A 27,425-nucleotide genomic window follows, 5' to 3' on the forward strand; every position below is an offset into this window, starting at 1 on the left:
TGGCAACACGAATTAGACGATCTACAAGTCCCTGACTTAAAGTTTAAATCCAAACAATATATTTGATCTCTTTTCGCTGTTCCATTATTTCACCAATTTATAATATCCGTTTGTTGGTGCTAATGCAATCGTTACTATCATTTTTTTGAGACTTTCTAATTTTAGTACTTTCATTATCTCTAACCTGCTCTGCATGTGTATCGCTCCAAGGTTTTTGAATTCTTTACGACATTCTACTTTGTCATCTACTCTTTGTCTTTTATTTCCGGCCCCGGTCGTGGTTAAATCTCTTTGTACAAAGACTACAACACTACTTTTCACTGATGGCAACACAAATTAGACGATCTACAAGTCTCTGACTTAAAGTTTAAATCCGAACAATATATTCGATCTCTTTTCGCTGTTCCATTATTTCACAGAGAAATAATTTCCGTTTGTTTGTGCTAATGTGATCTTTACTATCATTTTTTTGAGACTTTCGAATTTTATACTTCCATTATCTCTAACCTGCTCTGCATGAGTATTGTGCCGTTTCTGAATTCAATATCACATTCTACTTTGTCATCTACTCTTTGTCTTTTATTTCCGGCCCCTGGCGTGATTAAATCTCTTGGCACAAAGTCTCCTCACGCGGGACGTGAAAGTATCTCCCTGAGAAAGTCACGTCTCATCTCTCCTCCCAAGATTTTTTTATTATAATAGAGAGATAAAGTTGAAAATAATGGCTAAAAAATAAATTCTGATTAGATTCATATAGAAAATCACTAAGATATACTATATCAATGCAGTCTTCATCTTTGACGTTGTTTAAAATATTTTAGGGTGACTGGAGTTGGAGCTTACCCTGGTAACATCAGGCTCAACCAGCACTTTCAGCAGCTCAAATTATTAGCCTGTATAGTATGTAACGAGAAGACTGAAAAAGACTATGTTTTGTAGTTTATTATCATATGTACATAGCGTGGAGAAATTCTTATTTGCATGTCTGTCACTAGTTGGTGGGAGACTGTAGTACAATGCTAACAACAAACAATGTTATAGCATTAATATCATATATTACAGTAGAGCATCATATGTTAAATATGACTTTATTTGTGTATATATGTAAGAATGTATAGGAAACATTCATCCAGTTGTCAGTACAATTGTTGTTAAGTAACCTGATGAACAAAATACAGGGTGGCCCACGAAAAACTGGTCTGCCTCCACTGAGACGACTCCCGTCTCGCCTGCTGCCGGATTGGTGGCTGCGGTTGTGTCGCCTGTTTTCTTGCTGTCTGACCCTGGAAACCACTTTTGTGGTGGCAGTGTACTGAAGTACGTAATGTAGTTGTCTTGGTGGTGGCAGATGGTGCGACTTGCCATACTTCCCGCATATCTATGACTACTATTTGTTTATGGCCACCACGATCGCCTGACTTAACAACGTGGAACTATTTCTTGTGGGATCATTTAAAGGGCTGTGTGTATGAGACTGCAAATGAATTGAAGCTGAACATTGAAAATGCGATATAGAGAACTGATCCCATGACGTTGCAAAAAGTGTACATGAAGATGGTGAAATGGGCACCTAGATGTATTAACGCACAAGGAGATCGCTTTCAGCATCTTCTGTAAATGTACCAAATTTGATCATTTTACTCTTCACCATGTAATGCCGTCATCTTGGTGGGGGCAAGCCACTTTTTCATGGGCCACCCAGTATAAATGTTATCCATGAATCTAGTGCATGTGTCAACAGAGTAGGTTCAGGAGGGCCGTAGTGGCTACGAATTTTTGTTCAAACCAAATTTCTTAATGGGAAGTAAATCACTGCTGTTGAAACACTTACTGCTCAAGCAGTATTCTATATGCATTATTTTAAGTTATCTGCTTATTTAGATTTCCCACTCTTAATTACTTATTTTAGCCCTAAACTAAATAAGATGCAAATAACAAAGGAATCACCAGCTCTCCGTCAAACTTGTTTCCATTTACCCCTGAGTGTATTCAGCCCAAACTCAATGGTTAAGTAAAATGTTTGGAAAGAGACTGGAAAGAAAAAAGTGAAGGACAGAGAATTAGCAATTCACTTCAGGCTACAGAGCATTTAGATGATACCCTTATAACGGAACACAATTTACAATATAAGAGTGACTTGACAAGCCAGAATGAAAACACACAGTGGCAAGGATTGGTTTCTAATTAGGAAATTGGTCTGGAACTAAAACTTGCAGCCATTACAGTCCTCCAGGGCTGTCTCTGCAGACCTGTTATCTAATGGAACAGGTGACAATGATCCTTTAATTTTTGGCACAACTCTAAGGCACTGACTAAACTATCAAAGGTCCTGCCTTGAAACAGTGATACCACTGTAGAGAGCAAAATCAGTGAGGAAATAAAAAATGGTGGCAAAACCTTATGGCTATTTGAGGTTATATTCTTTTCTAAATTACTACAGACTTGCTAGAATGTCCTGTGTCTGAGTTATTGGAATTTACTAAACCATTTAGCTTTACAACCTTTGCACTAAACCATGCCTGGACACAGCTGAATATACAAAACGTAAGCCACAGATACAAAACTTGCCCAAGAGCCTGTTGTACCACAGACTCTTGTTCTGACGAAGTGCTGCCAAAACAGCTTTATTTCAGGGAGTTAAAATCAGCATTAAAATTCAAATATACGTGTGTGTCTTTGGACTAACAATAAGATGTGCAATAAAAGAATGAAATTTTCAGGGCTCATGTACCTACCTGCAAATTAATAGCCAATAGAGGTGGATATAGCTACATGTGACTGTGACTTGGATTAATTGAGCTTGAGAATATTATGTTACACTAGAAAGGATTCTAGTCAGGTATTCCAAGAACAGATGTATGGCTGTTATTGATCTTGGAAGTCATTTCAGAACTAGATTGGAAGTGATCCTGGGATGGGTTTTCAAGCCACCTCATGGGCAAGGAGGCTAGCAAGAGAATGGAGGAGAATCAGTTACTGAGAAGATAATAGGCCATATGCTGCATTTCATTTGAAATGGGAAGTCCAAATTTCTGAGTTCCCAGCAGGACATTTCAACTGGAATGCCCCCATAGGTCAGATTTGCTGCTCTGAAAATTGAGGGAGCCTCACCAACCCCACCTCAAAATCCAAGATGGCTGACTGTACATCAACAGTAAGTGAAAGCTGTGGTGTTATACTGTTTATTAGTACTTCTGTCTTTTTTGTGTCTCATTAAATCAGTCATACACACAGTATTGTCCAGCTTCTACCTGTACACATGTTGCTGCAGTATTTGGATGCACAAAATACTGCGTAATACATTGTTGAGTAGTTATTTGTATTACAAAAGAGCAAGCACAACAAAAATTTTCCTGGAGGCATCCATATTGATTTTCCAAATGTTTTACTGGAATGAGGTCAGCTTGGGCGTGGCATTCCCAGCTCCAACATCTGACTTCTGAGGTAAATGTAACACAGCAATAGTCTATGAGGAGAGAGCACAGATAGAGAAAAAGAAAGAGAGCAGAGGGCTGTGGCAGTGGCCCCCCTTATCAAAAATATTGCTTTTTTATTTACGATATGCTGCATGTATATACATTCCTGCATAATTAGTTATTGTTTACTCTGTGCAACTTGAAGGACTTCATCCTTTTTTATGAAATGTTTATTTTTTTTCCTTTGATCAAGTGCACTAATTTAAGTAGGGGTCTCCAGCTGGTACTTTCATTAAGTATTTTTATGAAGAAGCTTTTTTGAATCAGTTAAGTAGCCCTAGAAAACATTTCCAGTAAATGTTGTGATATTCAATGTTATATGGAGAATATTTATACTTTCTTTAAATAAAGGCAAACATTTGCTTTGTGCATCTTCAATGCCACATTGTTCTTGCTCAATCCGTAAGTTAGCTACAATTATAACTTATTACATATTTTTAAATTTAATAATCTCTAAGTAGCAATATGTAGGACTAAATGATACACTGATTATCTGTGATGAACTAAAACAGTGTAGAGAGCTTGGACAACACCTTCAATAACACTTACTGTTTAAAAACTTCTCACTTGGTGTATTTCTGCCTTACCCACATTGTTTACCTTTGCTTACCATACATACAGTTGGTCAGTTTTAGTAGAAAAGTTATGAAACGCCATAAAGTTCTTTTTGAAGAGGGCTGCATTAGGCTTTCTGTCTGGTGTAACAATGGTCTCAAATTTGAAATAATAATATGCACTGTTACATGTGTAATCCACACGCAGTATGAATGCAATATTATATAAGACTTCTACTGTTGCTGTTGCTGTCAAGACATTAGAGTTAAAGGTTTGTTATAAAATACAGAAAATTAATTCACTGATTACATCAAACTTCCAGTCTCACAATAGAAGAACCAGGACAGGTGGCAGCAACTTCAAGGAGGGATGATCCTAGAGATGCATATTGGAACAATGGGAATTTCTGACCATTTGGAGAAATATACATGGAAGCAAGCAAAAGCTGATGAAAACCCCGTTAGAGTTCATGAGTGAAATTTATAGAAAACAAACACTTAACAAAGCACCCCGTGTTATTTTCAAAATGCCAGATCTAAGCTCTGAAACATAAATCTTGAGGTGTCAATGAACTGATTGATATGTGTTACATTTTCATACTGAGTAACACCATAAGGAATTCCCAAAATATTAACAGTTTATACTTTATAAATTTATCTTTGTAATTAGCTTAAAGGATTGAGGCTTTTGTATGTTTTACTAGCTGAAATAATGAGGGTTGGTGCAGTGTGGAAATAGTGCATTTACATTTTTACTTATTTGGCTCACCCCTTTATCCAAGGTGACTTACAACATTTATGATCCAATTGGTTACATTTTTTTTGGTTTTCCAGTTGGAATACAGGCAGGTCGAATGTCTTGCTCATGGTCACACAGTGTCAGTAGTAGGATTTGAACGCACAACCTCAGGGTTTGAAGTCAAAAGTTTTAACTACTACACCACACTGCTTCAGACAGTGAACAAATGCTAATTTCTATAAGAAACCAGTGCAGTTTTTGGTGTATTTAGTAACTTGTGGACTGGCAAGGGGAGGTAATATATGAATTATCTAAAACCAGATTATATAGTGTTACATTTGTATATAAATACTAAACAAATCAAGTTTCATTGGTTTATTCTGTTTTATGTAAAAATTCTATGAAAATTCTTGACATAGTCCTTTCAGAGATTAGCAAAATTAAAAATAAAGACAGGCAGTAATAGACATTTTAAATAAAATTCACTGTAATTAAACCATACAAAATTAAAACAGCATTCAATAGTCAACAAAAAGTACAAACTTTCAGTTTAATTTCAAAAAATGTCATGATTTAATGATGCTTCTGTTTTTCCTTCACTGAGATCTTGATGTTTGTTAGTCCAAACTAGTCAACCAACAGTCTGTTCCAATAACATTTCTCTCCAGAGATTCCTTTATCAAGTGACATTCAAGGCTCACCTACTTATTAACACAATTTCTCACATTAGATCAGAGATCACCTTTCCACTCTTCACTGATCTCTCTTCTCCAGCTTAAACAGCTGGCACAAACAATCAGTAACCACAATCTTTACAGTCCTGAAAAAGCTTGCCTACAAGGTGACAATGATATTTTTTATAAGGTCAAAGAGAAGAACTTCAGAAGCTTGTGTACTGATGCTGATCACAAGAAATGACTGAGTACCTGTTATGATTCATGTTATTATTTAATTTTTTATGTTTCTGCCTGTAGTGTCTGTGAAAATGTATGCATCAATTTTTACACAACAGGAATTCACTTCTGGGATTTATTTTGTTGTAGAATACATCCTGGAAAAGTTTTACATTTTTCGCATTATGCCATAATGCCATTTTGCTTTTTTTGTGGGCACCACCATTTTCTTGTGGTTGCATTGGTTGTTACCACAGCACTGTTTCCCAGAATTCCCTGGGGTGTACTCGGTGTGACGTTAGTGATTTGACTGCGTAAAGATCTGTATCAACATTTCTATATTAACTGAGATTGGACAAAACTGTATATTTTTCACAATTTTTGGTATTAAAACCAAGGTTAGCACTTTGGTTTAATGAAATAAAAGGTTGATGATGAAGCAAGTTTTCTCTCCTGGCCCTTTCTTTAAAATCCTTACTGTCTCCTCCATTCAGCTGAAGTCAATACAAGTAACAGGAAACCAATCAATCAATGAGGAAAACTGCATAATGAAAATTGTGAATGGAATGAACATAAATGCATGGCAGAGATCAGACAAAACATCAGAATTAAAAGAATTTTCCAAAAGAATAAACAGAAATGAGAACAAAGCTTGAGACACAAGAGGCTGTAGCTATTGCCAAACGCTAAAGAGAAAGGCCGTAGCTGAAGTTGAAAATTTCTTTATATGGCTCAAGTTAATCTTTCATGTAGTCATTTCTTTAATGTTTCATTTTAAAGTATGAACTCTGTTTTATGTGCACATTCATCCTTTACAGAATGTTCACTGACAAAAAAAAATGGCAGTTCCGTTAAAAAGAAAAGCAGGCATATGGCAACAAATGACAATGCAAAATTAACAAATACATCAAAATTTGCACAGCAACAAAACCAAATTATATTAATAAATGAAGAGTTTCTTTCTGGCTGAGAGATTGCTGGGTTTACCCTATGAAGCCTTGATCGTACACTTCTAAAGAATGCCACGTTTGTAAGTGCAGCACTAGTTTCTTTGATGAGTAACAACGTATTGCATGATTGCCAGGAGGAACACTTTATGGCGGCACAGTAGCCTTATGAAAAGTGATAGCACAAACAGAGTACATCTATACCTAGTCAGTTTAGTATAATCATTGGAGAAGCAGAGTGCAGTTCCATTATTGAAAAAAAGGATTTCTTATCAGGGAAAAGGCTATTTGTCAACTCTTAAATGACCTGGCATGATATAATGGTGCCTTGTGCAGGTTTGGTTCCTAACTTGTGCTGAATGATGCAGAGATTAAGCAGGTTTAAAAGTGAATAGATAGATAGATAGATAGATAGATAGATAGATAGATAGATAGATAGATAGATAGATAGATAGATAGATAGATAGATAGATAGATAGATAGATAGATAGATAGATAGATAGATAGATAGATAGATAGATAGATAGATAGATAGATAGATAGATAGATAGATAGATAGATAGATAGATTTTTTTAATCTTATTGTTTTGTTCTCTGGGATTTCAAATTGGTGCTGTGTTAAAATATCACACTGTGTACACGACCATATAAAGTGGTGAGCATGACTAGGTGTGAAAGTATGCAACATCACAGAGGCCAATTTCTTTGTAAAAGGAGGCCAGGAGGCATGTTAAGAACATCAGGTTTTCTGATTGTATTAGAAAGGTCAGTTTCTGCCTTTTCGACATTCTTTTCTATATCTAATTATGTAATTGTTTGTCAGTGGCTTGAGAATTTTGCGCCTTTTGCATATTTGCCATTTCTACACTTTAATTTTGTTCTCTGCAGTATTCCTTTGTCATAGTGCTGTGATGTTTAGTTTGAGCTTATTAGAAGTGAGTTATTTGAAGTAGACAAAGTCACAAATGACCCTGTGTACTTAAAAAGCTCTTGTGGGCTTGACCATTACTTCCTGCAGCTGGTATTATGAGTGTTTAACAGAAAATGCTGTTTTCTTTCTTTGTTTCTGTCTTTCTTTCATTGACTGTTGCTACTAACGTCTCTGCCAGCCCGGCGGCAAAATTTATGCCTTCAGAAAATCTGTTGTTTTATTTTACATGCCAGATGAGTCATAACAGAGGCTTAATTATCTATTTCTTAAGGGAAAATGTTTGTTTAAATATTTTTTGAAGTCTTTACAATAAGGGCCTACTATTTAAACTAAACTCTGCAGTCATTATTAAGGTTTCATACTTGGATAGTGGTCATCAGCTTTAGCACACATCCATGGATTTTAAAAAACATGTGAGATCTTATGTCAGTAGACAGGAAATATTAAATAAAGTATAAATCAGAATAGTCATTAAACAGTATTTATTATAATACTTATGAGTACCAATTTTATTTATTCTATTAGGAACCTCAATGTACATTGAGGTACATTTATGGAATATGATATATACAGTATATAAATACACACATTTAAGTGTCTGTTTCCAGATCTTGTGATAGTTATTAAAATCATATTAATGTGTGAAAATTACAAAATTACACTGTAATTTTTTAAAATGTGACAGTTATTCCTTTCCCTACAAATATATTACACAGTATAATGAAAAACCCATAATAAATACAAATCTGCATACCATCATCTCACCAGCAAAAAGGTGTGGAACATAGCATTACAGACTTTAGAAACATTAACACTGAATAAGGAAAAGAAACACACTGGTAAGGTGTTTGTAATGTGAACATTAATGAATCAAATGGCCAGCTAATAAGGTGAGGGAATACGTCCAGAAGATACACAAATGAAAATTCAAACTGAGTACCATTTTAGGGAGAATGAAGATGGTGACGATGCATTTATGTTGGTGACAGTCTAGTTAGAGAAGTACTTTTGAAATGGTTAGAAACAAGAATGTGGCAACTAGACAGTAGTGTTAAGCAGCATAATATGAAGACAATGAATAACAAAATTCCATGGACAAAGAGAACTGAAGGAAGTAGAGAGGCATTGAACCTACAGTACACCAGGTCATGGCAAAAGCAGTACTGGCTTTGGAGGTAGATACTTTATTTTGCTTATTTTGTTTTGTGCCATATACTTCTATAAGAATCATTCTTGAGGTAACACACTTGTGTTTTGACATGGAATAATGTACTTTCCCCATTGACTCAGATGTATTGTTTACTTTATCGGGCTGTAATAGAGCCATTCACATGGCTGCTGTCAGCGCTCTTCTGGCAGGTGTGAATGAAGAACCTCTCAAGTAAGTGATATTTGTATGTGGAGCTTAAATTATGATCCCTAGCTGTTAGAAAAAGAGCTATTTCTTTTTAGGGTATTAACCTTTGCTGTCATCTTTTGATGTTGGGTGTTTCTCATTGCCACTACATTAACTTGTTCTTGTTTTTCCTTCTGCACTTATTCACCTTTGTCCATCTTTGATTTCTATTTTATCCATTTAAAAAATCTCAGGATCCAGCTGCCAAAAATAATAATTACATAAAAAGCTATGTTTAATTCTTATTATTAATTCATTATTATTTATTAAATGTCTCTCAAAAATGTGCAATGGAATTAGTGAGGACCTGGTGGAAAGATATACTTTATGCAAAATATTATTTGCTTGGCCATTCTATATACAAGCACAAAAAGTAGGAGCTTTGGCTGAGCCACGCAAAAACAGTCAATGGTGAATTGTCACCCCAGTCTGAGGTCATGTACATTCTGAAGCAGGTTTTTTTTTCAATAACTTTTCTAAATTTGGTTGCATTCATTCTTCCCTCAATTATCATGTCATTGCTACTGAGAAGCACCCCTAGTATGATGCTACCACCAGCAATGTTTTACTGTTGAAAATGCCATTAGGCAGGTAATGAGCAGTGCCTGGTCTTCACCAGACACAGTGCATGGAGTCCTGTCCAAAGAGTTCAATTTTGGTCTCATCAGACCAGAGAATCTTTTTCTTCATGTTATCAGATTCTTTTAGATGCTATTTGACAAACTCCAAGTGGGTTGTCCTATGTCTTTTACTTAAGAGTAGCTTTCATCTAGTCAGTCTGCCACGAATGCCTGATTGTTGGAGTCCTGTTGAGATGATTGTCCTTCTGACAGGTTCTTCAATCTCAGCAGAGGGCCTTTGTATTAGAAGTGACCATTGGGATCTTTGTTACCTCCTTAACCAAAGCCTGTTTTGTCTGGTTACTCAAATTAGCTAGACAGCCAACTCCTGGTGGTTCCAAACATCTTCCACTTCATACTCATTGAAGCTGCTCTGCCCCTGGGAACCTCAAGACTTAGAAATGGTTTTACACGTTTGTCCTGATCTATGCATTACCACAGTTTTATCAATTGTTATCATGTACCTTGGACATCATGACTTGTTTTTTGTCCAGTCATGCGGTGTGAATTTACTACAGGTGGACTTCAGTCAAGTTCTAGACATATCTCAATGATAATTAAGGCAAGCAGGATGCACTTGACCACAACTTGGAGTGCCACAGGAAAGGGTCTAATACTCCAGTTTTTGATTTTTAATTATAAATTTGTAAACCTTTCTAATAAAATGTTTTGATTTGGTCATTATGGGTTAGTTAGTGTAGATTAATTAGTAAATAGGGAAAACTGATCAATTTAAAATTAAATCTACAACACAAGAAAGTGTGCAAAAACAAAAGAGATCTAAATATTTTGTGAATCCAATGTATGCACTGTATAGGCATATATTCCTCAATATATACTTTGTAAATGCTGTGTTAAAGGAACCAGTGATCCCAACGAGAATGGAAGTTGGTTTCTGGCCAAAAACGGAAGCCACAATGGAATGACAGAGGATGTCTGCTTCCAAAGGTCATATTCTCCTCCCATTAAATGGTGGCAGCATGCCACTGCTGGAAACACCCATAAGAATATCCACTGTTTATCTCCACATTACAATTTGCAAATTAATTATTAAGTTTCAGTTACCTTGTGCTACTGAGCTTTAGCTTTTTTTGTTTTCTCTCAGCCACAAGTCTTTTTTTAGTATCTTTTGCTCTCTCCCAGAAACCTTGGCAGTGGTTTAAAACACACAGACTGGAGAAATTGAAGGTGAGTGTTTTAGGAAGAAGTGCTGAAGGTGTGGCATTTTCAGCACAGGATATTCACTACACACTTTTTAATGGGTTGTCCCCAGATAAGTATTCTCATTTAAGAAAACACATCTGGTCAGCAAGACTAAAAGAATCATTGGGATCAATGTATCCTGCTGGAAAGGTCCTGTGAATGTGCGATTGTGCACCACTGACAGAGAGGCGAGTTGTGGGGGTATAATGGATGGATTTTGGGGGTTTCAGGGTGTTTGAATAGTGGGGAAAATCAGGGATTAATTAATCAAATAAAGGAAATATAAAAAGAATGTATGTGAATTAGGCAGCTAATTAATAGTTCTATATATGTTATAATTTAAACTCGGGCAATGCTAGTTGTTCAGTAATAAGTGAAGCATGCAATTTTTAAAATAGTCATTCCATGCAGTTTATAACAAGGTGACAAATCTAAATTAAAACTTGTGACACGAGCTATTACTGTTAGAATATACTAAATGTCTAGGAAGCTAACGATTATAACCAACAGAATAAGGAAATTAACACAAATGCATTTTCTTGTCTTTGTTGGTGCCACCTATAAAGAAATATTCATCACTGCAAAAAAAAAAGTATCTATATTATTCTTATTTTTTGTTTATCAGCAGGCTATCTATTGAAAATGCTGCAGGAGAAAAGCCTTTACAACATCAAAGTGTTAGGAAACAGACCCTCCCCCACACCCCCTCCCCCCACTTATGCACAACCTAAAAGCTTTACCAATCACAAAAAAAACACATTATTTTGCATTGCCCTTTTCTGAATGTGAATATTTTTCTTGTTGTGACATTAGAACCCACAAAAGAATTTCATGATTTGTTCAGAGAATTGAGCGAGAGATGCTTTTCATGAGTATTGTAAATGTGTGTGCTTTGAACTAATTGTCACTGAAATGCTTTTTTTCAAAAGGCGCTTTTGTCTTGCTAAACCTCCTGCTCTGAGCACAGGAGATAGAAGCTGCACTTAATGCAGTCTTTCCTTCAGAAAGAGAGTTGTTTTGTGGTTCTGATGAGACCAAAAGAAAACAAAATTGACAGTCATCTTCTCTAAATGATAATGTTATTAACTGAAGCGAATACTTGTCATGGAGCCAACTGCTAATAAAGCAACGTGTTAGCTCACTCACACCTGTTTCATTTTGAAATCTGAATGTATATGACGACTAAATAGCAGAAGGGATTGTGCTCGGATAACATGAGTTTATGTTTGCTGTCAAGTTGCTATTATTGCATAAATAAATGCTACAATGAAATATATGTGATGTCTATTTGAATATGACTGCCACCATAAAAGGGTACATTTACCAAGAATTATGAACTAATATGATAGGAATATTTCAATATAATGCAAATACTACACTTGGTGCTGTTCCAAAAACAAATCAGTAACAGAAGTTTTATTTATCAGCATCAAGAAAACTGGTTCAGAATAATTCAATTATTGCATGTGATGCAGGGTGTAAGCCACTTAGAGGTCCTTAAAATAAAAAAGGAAGCAAAAGGAACAAATGATGTCTTTGAAACTAACAACGCCTGGCATCTGCTTCTGAAGTTATTGTTATTACTTTTAATTGACGTACTGCAGTCTGTTATTATGCACATGGTTATCTTTTTAGATGTATAAAGTTTAGACATGATTATATAGGCTTTGTAACTGAGTGTACCCTGCATTAGTTTGGTTTCCTAGCCTAGGGTATTTGTTTCTTATCTTGTGCTTGATACTATCATAGTAGACTTTGTCCTTAATCGATCCTATAATAAACAAAGTGGGTTCAGAAAATGGATCCAAGATTTGCAAAACCTGCGACATAGTCAAATCAAATACTGATAATAACTGTGTAATATCTGCATACTGTACAATATCATTACTCTCAGGTCCAATATCTACTACTCACTGCACATGATCATCATTATTGTGCAATATTTACATTATGTGCAATAACCCAATAGTGCAATAGTTATTTATTCTTTCCAGTATTTAAATAATGTGCAATAACTCAATTTAGTTGTTATTATTTCCATTTGTATATAGCGTTGCAGAACTTTTTTTTGCAACTTTTTGCACCATTTGTTTATTTTATTTACTTGTTGTGTTCTACATATATGTCTGCACTGAAAGGAGCTGCTTTTAATCTTATTGTACATGTGTACAGTGACAATAAAAGGCATTCTATTCTATTCTATATTCTATTATACATACTTTACAAAATCATCTTCAAGATTTTTGGAGTTGAACAAGATTTGGATGGAAATGGAAAGGAAAATAAACATTTTAGGTGGTAATGGTGTTAAAAGGATAGTTGGTGGCACTCCTGACTCCAAACTAACATAATATTGCCAAATCCATTTAATTCAAGTTAGGTCGGAGCTCATGGACATCTTGCTTTCCCTAAAAACCTAACCCTACTCCTAACCCTGAGCCTGTCCTGGCAGCACTGGCTTCAAGGTAGGACCTAACCCTAGAGGAATCCATCACAGTGCTCATTCATGCGCAAAATACATGGGAGCAATATAGCACTGTCAGTTAATGCGGGTCAACAACTTGAGTGAAACCTTTGTGGTGTAGCACCATAGCACTTCACCATAATATCACCAAGTTGAAGGTTTTACATACTGTACATGGCCAGATTGCTAAGTATTTATAGCCTATAGTTTTGTGAATACTTAAAGAGTGCACAAGGCGTGCATTCAAAGCAGCGTCGTGTGTCCATAGTGGCAAAAAAGACCGTCCTGGAAAGGCAACTGAGAAAAGCCTATCCCAACAGTGCACGTGGCTGTCAACCCAACAAAGTGCCACTATGGAAGGTAGGCACGTATCAAAGTTGCTGGAGGGGGAGAGAGAGTCTCACCAACAGACAGTGCTGCAGAAGGCTGGAAAGATCATGTGCACGCAGAACCTTTGGGGAAACTTATAATAAGTTCACATAATACGATAGGGCATAGCGTGGCTATCGTCATTACGCGGGATTTGGATTGGAGGAGCGAAAGTGGCGTTTGCAGGGATTGGTTCTCTGGAACTGGGCAGCATTATGAAATGTTGTGGACGCTAGAGGGCGTCTTGTCTTTGGGCCAATCTAAGCTACAGATCATTTAGAAGTGTAGTACGAATAGAAAGAAGGTGTTGAAGAGAACCTCCGATTTAAATCCAGGTGGAGGCAATCTGAGAAGGAGAGACGGTGAGCTGAAGAGAGGAGTGGCGGTAGTTCACACTAATTTGTAAATATTGTTCTTCTTATATTTTGTTTTTCCATGAGGAAAGAGATTCCTGGACTGAATTATTTGAGGAAGGAAGAAACCTTTATTTCTTTTTGCTTTTTATTTTTGACTGCAGCACATACAGTGCAGGACTTGTAAATATTTGTATATAGTCCTTTATTTTCTTTTTTTTTTTGGTGTGTAGTTATTTTTCAGTGTGTGTGTGTGTGTGTGTGTGTGTGTGTCATTGCAGCACTGGGAGCATGCACTGATACAGTGCATTGCTGCACCCACCACACAATGAACCACCTCAGGATCCCAAGTTAGGACCCAAGTGCAGCCGTGCAACGGGTGACACCTCAGCACTGCAGACTGTAGTATAATTTTGCATGATGCCTATTTTTGTTAACTATTGTTTTTTCACTTTGCATTAATTTTTTTTTGTAATAAATGACAGTGATGTTTGCACCTTTTCCAAGTGTCTGTGAGAACTCTCTCACTGTTTTGCATTCAGTTATAAACTACTAGGAACCCAGAGTCACAGATCATGCTAAGGATCCAAAAGCACGGGGTTGCACAACCTACTTGAACATGAGAAGAATGGACTTACTCCACACAGACAGTTACTGGGTGTGGGATTCAAATCTAGGGTCCTGGACCCATGCCGCAGAAGCACTAACCAGTGCCTTTGTGCCTTCTAAATAATTCTGGCTGCTTTACATCCTGATCCAACAACTGCTTGGCTCTTAACTGCAAAACACTACATACTGTAGAGTATTGGAGTCAGCTCAAAATATTACTAATTATTTCAAACTCTTGCAGCATTAGAAATTATTTAACACTTTGTGTGAGACTCTCAGCTATTAGTGGTTTTCAAATAAGCTGCTGCATTTTCAACCAATAAAAAATATTTATTTCAGTGAAAAAAATGATAGTGAAGTATCCTTCAAGTAGTTTTTACCTTAATATGGTTGTGAAGTTCCTTTACCTTATGAAATGTATGACATGTACTTTTTAATTCCACTTTGATATCTATGTATTTATTACTTATAGTCCTGTAAATATAATAAAATTCTAGTAAAAGTTAGGAATCAAGGGATTTGATACACCCTTTGCAATTCCATTACTCACAACTAATTTCTTTAATCAAAAATTCCAACAATGAGATGAAAAGAAATGAGAATATAAGCATCATTGAGAAGAACGTTCAAAAACATGTACCAAACAAGTCCATTGAATGCAACCTAGTCCTCATTAGTGCAGGTGCTTTCCTTTTTATTGACATCCTTGTCAGTCTTCTGCAACTCCTCACTCTTTGACCTTCCCAACTGAAACATGACCAGTGATCAGTAGCTATTTTTGTAGCATCATAGTCCCAATCACAAAACACAAAAGCAGAGGAATATTTTTTGTTAATTAGTTTCACCTATGAACTTATGTTGCTTTTACATTAGTTTTGAAAGATTTGATCACAAAAAAATAGATTTGATTTCAAACCAACTGAATGACAAGCAGTGGTACAAATGAGAAATTCCATCTACTGTATATGCAATGTTCTGAACTTATGCCCACGTTTCCTACCCATTTGTCATTTATTGAGGGCTCCGTAACTTCAAGGGCTATGAGACCATGTCATACAGTAGGTTAATGTATGGCCATGAACCGTTCTACTTTTGATAATAAGGTAGGCACCTTTATTTAAGTAAAGTTAGGATTTAATTGTTCACTTGCATTTTTTACAATTGGAATGTGAGGATTGAATGGACAATCTTGTGGTTCACAATCCAGTGTTTTATCTATTATGCCACACTGGTCTAATAATCTCTAAACCACAGTAGTGAATAGCACTTGTAGACACCAAGGCAGTCTGGTTAGAGCTTAATCTATACGTATATTCTGATTTTTGTTTATAGTACAACATTATACTACAACGTAGCTAATTATTCTGTGACTTAAACCAGCTCTTATGGTGCAGTCTTAACTGTTTCTCTACATTTAATGACTCATTGACCAGTAATGGCTCAAGGGCTTCAAAACCCATTTGTTAAAGTGATGAGCCACATCTGGAAATTCAGAGCATCAGGTATGTAGAGGAAGTAAGACTTATCAAGAGATTCTTCTGGGCCCATTTAGGTAGCTTGCCTATTAAAATCTCTCAACGCAAACTCTAAAAAAAGGTATAACTGGGGGCAATGCAGTTAATATAACCAGACCTTTGTTGAAATAAAAGGAAAGCACTTTAATAAAAATTAATAGCTAATTAACAATGGTCGCTCCGATCTGGAGAAATGAAACAATGAGGAAGCTGAAACTACTATAAGAAGTGCTGGAGAAAAGTCAAATTGCTCTTTGGAGATCTAAGGACTTTATTACCAACTTGGCCTATCCCCTTGCAGGGGATATTTGCTTGGTCAATGCAGAATGTTGGTCACTATCAAGACAAATAAGTAATTTATGCAAAAAAAAACAAAGGTTGGGAGAAAAATAGTCCATATGAAGCCAAATGTATGGTTAACCAACTTTCTTTAAAACATGTTTATAACAAGTGTTATCAAGTAGAATAATTTAAAGGATATATCTCAAAAGGTCTGGGAGTTAGAAACATACAGTATTAAATGAATACCTGCCAATTATGTGAATTGGCCCACCTTTTTGGATGAGAAATTATAGTGGCACAATCTCTTCAGTTTGTCCTATGGAGAGAAAAAATCAATGACCAGCCTCTTAAAATTAGTTAATATATTATTTAAGTAAAGAAAGTCTGCCCGTGATACTTTTGCCATGGTTTTAATAGTTTCATACTGAGTCCTGGTACATGGCACAGTAATAGAACAATAATTCCATCCATCCATTTCTTACATGTGTTTTCTTCCATTAAAGACTCCCAAGGACCACAGCATATCCTGGAATCACTGGGCACAAGACAGCAGTAAACCCTGTATGGGAAAACAGCTCACCACGGAGGCACAGTCATGACACATTTATATACTTATATGAGAAAATTGGAGTTGGTTGTGAAAACCCCATATAATGATGGAGAAGCATGCAAACTCCATGCAGTCACTGACTAAGCTGGGATTCAAACCCAGTTTCCAGCAGCTCCAAAAAGAGCAGTTCTAAGCATGACACCACCTTGAATAATAACTGATGTATTTAAACAGAACTGAAAATAAATCTGTTAAAAATAATGAATTCCTTTGAGTGTTAGATATGAAGTCAAATTTATTTATTCCATTAGAATATATTTTTGCACACATATCTCAATGGAAATTAACTTTTGGATAAAATTTGCAAATGTATTTTGACTTTATAAGCTGTTCAGCTAATAATAGGTTTTCCAAATAAAAGATTTACAGAAATAATTTAACTCTTGCTTTGGGTGCTGCAACTGAAACACAAAGATTTGACACAGGCTCTTTTTATCATTAAAAAATAAACACTGAATAGGATACCTCTCCGTGACAGATAGATAGATAGATAGATAGATAGATAGATAGATAGATAGATAGATAGATAGATAGATAGATAGATAGATAGATAGATAGATAGATAGATAGATAATACTTTATTTGTACCCAATGCGAAATTAAAGCTTTATAGAAGCTTAAGGAAAACTTTATATATTATAACAAACCACAATAGCCCAAATACACAAGATCACCCAGCTTGGATAATAGGATAGCTGCTTCCCTGTGATAACAGGCTTATAGATCTGCCCAGTTGTGCTACAGGTTTTCATATAAAGGCGTTAATAATTGGAATGAGCAGGTCCAACTTGTTGTGTCCAAAAATGGAACATGCTTATTGGAGTTTCTTCTTTCTGAAGCTCCCCTGGTTGAAGTCATAAGGATTTTGGAATCAGAATGATTCATCATTAGAGTGTTGGTAGCAGAGTGAATCAAATCTGTTGCTGAGTTAATAAACATTAACAAGGATGATGTAACTTATCTTTCTAGGCAGGAATGTGGATGAATTCAGACACTATTTTAATGTCTGGATTAAACATTTTAGTTCTGATTGTATTATTTTAGCTGTCTTACCATTGTCTGCCTTCTGCCTTTACTACACTATCTGAATGTATCGGACGACACCCATCGATCATTATAATGCCGTCTGAAATAAAAGTGCAGGTTTGGTTCTCCAAAGTACCCCAAATGCTAAAGAACCTGAACTCACTGTGACTTTCCATGAGGTGTGACACTTCATCCACCTTATTTAAAACCAATGAAACATTATATGAAGGCAGACCAGATCTGAAACCTTTCCAACTCACTTTTGTCTTCAATCTGGATCTTCACCCTTTCCACCCTCATACAAACTGCTCCTGACAAGGCTTAAGAGAGCGCTTTAGGTGGTAGTAATCTCACTGCTACCAGCTGAGTACAGGAATATTTAATATATCCCATTTTACATTCCTCTGAGACACTTACATTCTCAGATGTTTTAGATGCAAGGTAGCCTTCAGATCCTCCATGCTCTCTCTGTGATATCTTTCAAGTTCGCAGCTTTTAAGAAAGCTAGTTGAAATGAGCTGATGCTTGAGTTTGCAATGACAACAGCATCTCTTCAATTTAAAATTCCATTTATAAACTTACGTGACAAGCCAGATGCGAAATCACATCTAATCTTAACATCTTAGCTTTTTACGCATACAGTATACCCACACAGGGTTACTTTAAGCTCAAGTTTACTACTTGTGTGTCTGCAAATTTCCTACTTGCATGTTTCAGTCTAACTATTGATAGTATTACAATCCCAACAACACACAAAAAAGCAGTGAAAACAACATCATACCATATTTACACAAGAACTTGCATTTGTCAGTTTGTGTGGCTGTGGAGAATCCTTATGGAGATAAAACTGGTCCTGAATCTGCTGATGTAAGTGCAAATGCTTGTGTAGCTTTTACCAGTATTTAGAAGGGAGGCTACAGGGTGGCAGAGGGTTTTGTCTTTGTAAGGCAGCATGTGTTATATACAGTATGTCCTGAGCAGAAGGCTGCTGTGTATTAGTCATATTCTGAGCCAACTCCATAGTACAATCAGTGTGGTGAAATGGTTAAGGCTTTGGACTTCACACCCTGAGGTTGTGGGTTCCAATCCTGCTACTGATGCTGTGTGACCATGAGCAAGTCACTTGACCTGCCTGTTCTGCAATTGCAAAACCAAAAGAAAGGTAACCAATTGTATTGTAAATGTCATAAGACATCTTGGATAAAAGTGTCAGCCAAATAAGTAAATGTAAATGCTTTGTGGTTACATGCTGAGCAGTTGTTTGACCAGAAGTTGATGCAGTCAGTAAATCTGAGTTCCACTAGGGATGAACTAAATTTTCAGTCACTTAAAATATTTGAGGCAAAATAGTAAAAAAAAATAATAAATGGCTCATTTAGTATTTTGCTAAATGAAAAAAGCCAGATCTTTTGTCCAAATGTGTGACACTTCTTCCTCTGCTCTCATATTCTTATTTTGGATGTTGGAAATGAGCAATACATCACACCATTTTGTCGCATCAGTGGTATCATTGGAGGATTCTATTGGTTTGTTTACAATGACGAATGCCAATTGTAGTGACAGAGTGTGAATATAACACTTTTACAAAAGCAAAAGGAGAAATGAAGGGAAAAGAAGGAATAATAGACGGATGAAAAATTCAGAGCATAAAGAAAGCTATTTAAACAAGTTGAATAATAAAAAATGTGGGTCTGTTCCACTTGCTAGCCAAGGACTGGAGTGAGCACCCAGTAGCATATGGACTCAGTGCATACATTTTGCATGCGTTTAAAAGCTATAAATCAGTGGAAGCGTACAAACAGATTGCTAATGGCTGGCTGCAAGATCTTCAAATTTAAAGCCAGCAAATTGCAATATTACACTCATTCTAGCCAAGGTAAGTTGGCCAACCTGTTGGTACTTCTTCATCTTCACTGTTATGCTGTTTTTTCTATTTTTTTTTTCTATTTTCTGGTATGAAGAAAAATTTTACATTGTTTGATATTTATTATATTTTGTTACTGTTTTATTTATTCATTCATTTATATATTTTCAGTTCAGTTTTTTGCACATTACTTTATTTTATTTATTTGGTCACAAACCATTATACCAGAAGCCAACAAATCAGAGTTAAGAAATTCTGCTTAAAAATCCAAAAAGATCTCAGTTCATCTACTTGTAGTTTTATTCTTCTGTTTCATTAACAATAAAAGTGAAATTGATTTCATTTGTGTGTTATACAATGGCACAAACAACAAATGGGCAAAACATAAATGGAAAAATAGGTATTCAGCATCTCAGCCCTGTGTTTTCCTAAATTCTGTTTTGTCTGAAGATTTTCATTTCAGTACATCACTACACTCCAGTGTGTATCTGTAGATGTTAGTGAGTATAAACAAAAATACCAGTTCTGATTTGGATTAATTGGTTAAGCTAACATGAAAACTTGTGACAAAAACTGGAGTACCTGGAGAAATCCCTGGATAATATGCAGAATTCAAACCTAGGAGTCTAGAGCTGTGAAGTAGCAAGACTAACCACTGGGCCTTCATACTTTGGCTCTGAAATTGCTAAAAGGGAGTATAAAATGAACTAAATTGTTCATTAAGTATTGTTATTATAGATTTATTCAATATGGAAAATACACTGTTACAATATTTTATTTGTTTTGTTTCTTTTTGACGAACATTGCGGATTACAGATTTTGTAAAATTGTAGGTATGACTGATCACTAAATCCATGGAATTCATGTAGGCTACATTGTGCGGGTTGCCTCTATAGTAGATCAAATAGTTAATTCTTCAGTGGATAACTTTAATCATACTAAAGGATAAATTATTCTGTCAGTGCCATGCTGTTGAATAATATGAGAAATGAACAATCAGTCTAATGAAAACATGAGATAATGATTAGTTTACACCCACTGCACCAAAGCACTAGGAATTAACTTTGATTAAAAATGTTGTTGTCCATGTAGTCTACAGATTATTTTTTATCAATCATTTTAACAAAGACATTTATTTATTTTACTAAAAACCTTGTATTGAAAAAAATGCTAATTCACTTTATATATCTGCTTTACTTTTTCAAGCCAGGGTTGAAGCTAGAGACTGTTCCAGTAGCCCTGGATATGATGCAGGAAGCTGTACATTAGGCAACAGCATTCCAGTGCTGGCTTAAGGGTTGGGGACATGAGTGACCTGCACTGCCCAGGAGCAAATTTGTGAATTGCTCTGTCAGAAAATAAACAGAATTACATTACTCCAGTGTACTCTAGAATAAGGAATATGATCGTAAGAAGAATTTAATTTCATCTTGAGTCCCTCTCACAACTTACCATCGACCGTGTAAGCCAGCCCTTTATTGGCAGCTAGTCCATTATAAGGCACACCCATTCATATTAGGCTGTTTTAGAGTCACCAATCAAACTTACATACTGGTCTTCAGTGAAGTGAGAGAAAATTGGAATATCTGTTGACATTCCACAGAGGTATTAGCCAGTGACTAATCTAAGATCTGAAGCTTAGTGTTTTGTCAGAATATTTAACTTTGGAGTGGCTGGCAATATTATTGTTATGGGGTTGATTTTAACTTCCAGAGAACAGATGATCATATCTCTCAAATCACCAGGGTTAAAATCATCATCAATAGCAGGTCTGGATACTGTATTATACAATTTACAAGTTCAAGTCAGTGCTATTTGTTAATTATAAGGTATGTGCATTGGAACACATAATACCAATCTTTTGGAGAATTGCTGTTCATTGTATAGGCCACTGTTCAGTCCTGTCCAAGCAAATCATTTTGACCAAAAATCAGTGTGTAATCTTTAAGCACTGTGCACAAGGCAAGACACTTTTCCAGATTGACTGCTGTACTGAAGCAGACAGACCATAGTGTGTCATTCTTATATGACTTTGAAGCAACCAATCACTGAAAATTAAACATTCTATCTTATTTTTATTCTATTACTTCACACTAGCCAACCCGCGGCATAGCATACGCCGCATAATTATGTATTGATGGGTGAACACTTCCTGAAAGACACAGTTGTCCAAATGGGGTTGGTTTTGAGGATACAACTGTAGGTGAATGAAAAGATGGAACTCTGGAGAGGGCAACATACAATACAGCGTTTTACATGCTTCATACAGCGATTCACATCGAAGCATAGACACTGCTAAGACCATGGGATACCCCTCGCAAACTGTTTTACACGCTGCATACAGCAATTCACATCCGCAACAAACAAGTTGTTTTACACGCTGTATACAGTGATTCACATCCGCGACAAATATGATTCTTCTTAGATGGTCCTGTCGCGTCCACCCTCGCTCTCGAAGCATACACACTGCCTGGTCATGTGCCCGCTCGCAAGAGCAACTAACAGAGACCCGCCCACCAACTGTAAGACCATGGGATACCCCTCGCAAACTGTTTTGCACGCCGCATACAGTGATTCACATCCGCAACAAACAAACTGTTTTACACGCTGCATACAGCGATTCACATCCGTAACAAACATGCTTCTTCTTATGGGGTGGGTTTGAGGATACAACTGTAAGGGAACTCTGGAGAGAGCAACATACAATTGCCCGTGACTGAAAACTGGAGGACCGCCGCTGCACCCCCACCTCCCAAAGCGAGGGACAGGGCTGGATGGCAGTCGCGCGTGGAGGGCGGAACGGGGTGTGAGGGGAAGGATGCCCGGTGAGGACGATGTATTGATAGGTGAACAGTCATCTCTTAGTCATCGTTCAGTACGCACTGCCTACTCATGTGCCCGCCCCCAACTACTCACCTGAATTGCTTTCGTCTGTGTACAGTCCACATGCACTTGTGAGTCACATTGACTATTCATTTTCTAAACACCGCCTCAATCGGTTTCGCATCTGCTACAGTCCACATGCACCTCTGAGCCATGTTGACTTTTCATTGTTCTTTTTGTCCGGGCCGGGTGAGGTTTCCCGTGTTGAGTCTAATTAAGCCAAAGGCTCCACACCTGGTGGTGCCCTTCCATCAGTTCCTTTAAGTTTCAGCTTTGGTTGCCCGGCGGATCATGGGAATAACGCCGCCAGATCGCCAGTCGGCATCGTTTATGGTCGGAACTACGACGGTATGTGATCGTCTTTGAACCTCCGACTTTTGTTCTTGATTAATGAAAACATTGTTGGCAAATGCTTTCGCTCTCGCGCGAATTGTTGGTGGGTGGGGCTCTGACGTGCGTGTGCCATGGTCGGCTGCTTAGTGAATTGTTGGTGGGAGGGGCTCTGTGAGTTGGCGGGCGTGGCTGTCTTGCGTGCGTCTTGCTTGCCATGGACTTAGTGAATTATATATGTAGATATGTCAGATAGCTTTTTTTCAGAGCATAGCTGGCATTTCTTTTCCTATTTTTTGTTCACCATTCCACTTATTAACCAGTTTTTTTTCCTATCTAAAATTCACTAAATGAAAACAAAACATGTATATGTTTGGTCTCCCTTCATTTACTTTACTTTATTTTTAACAGTATTCCCTTTTGTTATGTACGAGAGCAATCCCAAAAGTAAGGTCTCCTATTTTTTTAGAAATACAAACAACCATTTATTTTCTATAATATTTACATCATTTTAAAGGTTTAAGAATTATTTATTTTTCTACATAATTGCCATTTCGGGCGATGCATTTTTGTAGACGCTGTGGTAGTTTTAGAATGCCCATGTCATACCAGCTCACCGCCATGTCCTTCAGGAAGCCTTGAACCTCATCTTTCACCTCTTCGTCGGAGCAGAATCGCCTTCCGGACAACTGTTCTTTCAACTTAGGAAACAGGTGGTGGCCCCTGGGTGCCAAGTCTGGACTATAGGGTGAGTGGGTCTTCTGTCAGCATACGTGGTACCCATATTGTGCACACCTTCCGATATTGCAACTTTTCCATTAAAATCCTGTGGATGGTGCTTTGGGAAATCTCAGGAACCAAAATGCAGAGAGCATCCAGAGTGATCCGCCGATCTTTACGCATGTTTTCCTCAACCTTCGTGACTATCTCGTCGGAAATTGACGGCCTCCCGCTCCTTTGTTCGTCATGAATATCAGTACAACCGGCTGTAAACTCTCTATACCACTTGCGAACATTTTTGACATCCATGCATGACTGTGCATACAGTTCCGTCAATTGGCGATGAATTTCAAACGGTTTAACGCCTTTTGCCTTCAAAAATCGAATAATTGCGCGAACTTCGCACTTGGCGGTAGCGTTCAACGGGAGCTCCATTTTCAAGGGCTGCCAAGCCAAGATTGAGCATCCCAGCGAAGCCGCGCATGCTTGTTTGGGAGTGGAGGAAGCACCAATCACAACAGTGTGGCCAACAGCCGTACGAACAGTTTCTCTACGTCCCCACTGCTTTGGAGACCTTACTTTTGGGATTGCCCTCGTAATTTCCAATAATCCCAGTCTGCTTTTCTTGGACCTTGGATCCACTGTACGCATTACACCACAACATTTATGGTGCTTTCATTACTCTTTTCAATTTTAACACACATAAAATATCCTACTTCATTTCCATTTTACTTCCTTTCCTCTGTGTTCATGGTTTCTTCTCTTGTTATTCAAGCCTCATATACTTAATTTCTGATGACACTTCTTTTTACATGATTGCCATTCCCTTTGTTTCTACCCTTGTTACAATACTTTTCTTTGCTCTGCCTTTGCACCGTTGTCCATAAAGCATTCATATTAACACTTTCATTTCTCACCCACCTCAGTGTTACATGTCTAATGTTAAAATGACACATTATTGGTCTTTAAATGGAGTCACTTGTTTCAGTGTTTTCAATTTATTCCGTACATAACTAGGTCACTTCTTATATTCTGTCCATCACATAGCCTTGTCCACTTCTGTTCCACCTGTTTCTGTTATCTCTTTGAATGATTTGCACTCCCAATTCACAAGTGCAACATTTTCTTCTTATCTGTATTTACTCCTGATTTGCTCCATGGTAGACCTTCTCTTACACTCTGCTATGCTATGTTGTTCAGTATATTCATGTCCTCATTCCCATCTTGATTCCACACAATTTCAAATTCTTCATAAAGAGTAAATTTAATGAATTCCTTCTCCTTACACTTTTAGGAGTTTGCTCTTCTCCCTTATACAGTACATTCATAATATTTTTTCACAATTTCTATAGTGTCCTTGCCCTGATAGTCTATTTGAAGCAGGCTTGTGGAATTGTTGTTTGTTGTACTATACAGATATCCAAAATACCTTAATACATTATTACATAACCCACCACCATTTTTAAATGCACCCTACAATATATCTTTGTATTAGGCAAGTCATTTAATAAAAAATAGGGCTGTCCAGCCTGGAATCACAGCGTATTGTTTAATTTTACAACTACGGTAAAAATGAATTGACAATGCCACACCCTTGTACACATTCAGCCCCACTTCTGTTAGGCAATACATGACTTTGCCAGAAATGTTCAATCATAGACTTAACATAATCTCATAACATTTACATAATCTCAGCATGTCGATAGATAGATAGATAGATAGATAGATAGATAGATAGATAGATAGATAGATAGATAGATAGATAGATAGATAGATAGATAGATAGATAGATAGATAGATAGATAGATGACTGTCATAATGTACTTCCATGACCTCTAGTTATGTAGACATCCCGAGTGACGCATTCAAACCAGTTTGCAAATTACCATGACAATCCTAAATCATAGAGATCGGCTATTGTAAATGTGACTGCTCAGCCAGAATTATAGTGCATGCAATGTAGCTGAAAGGAAAGAAGAAAAGTGGGTGTTTTACACTGCAACATAAAAGAGAGGCTTCACTGTCTGATGTCTCATGTTTGTCATGCGAAAACAGAATGGAAAAAGGAAGAAGGCAGCACATCAATTGGCGGTCAAAATGCATCACGCTCCTGATATTTCGGAAAGCTGAAATTGTGCCAGTAGTCGCAAAGTTTTACATGGTCTCCAACTAGACGTCGATGAAATATATACCGGCCTTGGCTAAATTATTTGAAAGTAAAGATAGTTTTAAGCACAATATTTTGAAAGGAAAACCCAGGTCACATGATGGTAAACCAAAACAAAAGACTGCTCAACCTGATGCTTCTGAGTACAATTGTCATCGAGGTATTATTGACTTTAATGGCTTCTGTTATTTAGAGCTTTGTTTCTCAAGCACCGGGTCTGGATCACAGGCTGCCATCTGTAGGTTTCCAGATGTTACTGTTTATAATGGTAGTGGGTTGTGGCTGGTTGTGAAGTGCATCAGGGTATGTCCCAACTCCAATGATTTCACTCAATGTACTAAAGGAAACTCCCTCTTGGTAGTTTGCAATGATATTTACATGGGCTTTTAGGAAAGGTAGCAATGATACACCCTCTGTCACTGTTGAATCCCTCTTAATAATTAATTTAATTGATACTGAGGTAAAACTCAGGGATTGTGCATGAGTAATACTGCAGTCTTAAAGCTACAGGAATTTTGGTCTCATTCCAATTTCTGTTTGGAATTGTCATCACCTCCCCGTGCCCGGGTGGGTTTTGTCAAGGTTGTGGAGTTTAACTTCACAGAATTGCATTCTAAACTAGCTGGCGTCTCAAAATTGGCCTGGTAATAGGAAGTGTGGTTGGTGCCTTAGTGTGGCTTTCCAGGGACTGGCTTTCTTTACAAAAAAGGTTCTTGCTAAGTTAAGAAAGTGGATGGTTGATAAAATCTCCATATTAACCACATGCAGCATCCATTTACATCATCCATGTAGACTGATGTATCCCAGTTATATTCAGCATCTTTTATTGTGTCAGGTAATGGGAGAAGATACATTGTCCATTACCTATTATTTCAGTGTACTCTGTACATGTGACAGTACTATTAAATTTAAATTCCACATATAGTCTTTTATCCTTGAAATATTTGACATATGTGTACTCTAGCATGCCCTGTAATTCTGCTTACAGCCAGCTTTCTTATTGCACTAGTGTCGCAACTGGCAAAATAACCCCACTTTCACATCACTCGAATAAGAAAATGTGGGAATTGTAATTCAGTACAGTACAACATACTGTACCTTATACCCAATTGTTGCCACTAGAGGCCCTACACAAGTGTTTCCCTAAAGTAAGACTGTAGAATCTGTTTAACTTTTCTTGCAGCAGGGTTAAAAACAAATAAGTGAAAGATAATTTCAAAGCCTACAGCTAATTTCAGCATTCTCACTGTCTACCTTGCACACAGCTGTAGCTAATGAAGCATTTTACATTTTAACCTACAATATGTTTGTTCTTCTCTTTCTTTTAGGTAAAGTGGGTGAAGCATCAGACAGCCCATTATAGAGACAAACGTGCAGCAATCCTAAGCTACGATGACAGGACTCATGGTGGTATGTACTATAGTATCTGTAGCACAATTCATCTTTAAGCTGTCAGGAAGTAAAGTGCTTACTAA

General features: G+C 37.0%; 1 protein-coding gene across 1 annotated transcript in view; it reads left to right on the plus strand.

The window, feature by feature from the left end:
* The window catches only part of LOC114649427 (neuroendocrine convertase 1-like), a 591,637-nt gene that overhangs the window by 437,971 nt on the left and 126,241 nt on the right, over nt 1-27,425 (plus strand). The window contains exon 4 of the mRNA XM_051924736.1: nt 27,279-27,360. Coding sequence (XP_051780696.1) covers nt 27,279-27,360 — 82 coding nt within the window. The remainder of the gene's footprint in view (nt 1-27,278; nt 27,361-27,425) is intronic.

This window comes from Erpetoichthys calabaricus, chromosome 3, assembly GCF_900747795.2.
Source record: "Erpetoichthys calabaricus chromosome 3, fErpCal1.3, whole genome shotgun sequence".
Classification (NCBI taxonomy): Eukaryota; Metazoa; Chordata; class Cladistia; order Polypteriformes; family Polypteridae; genus Erpetoichthys; species Erpetoichthys calabaricus.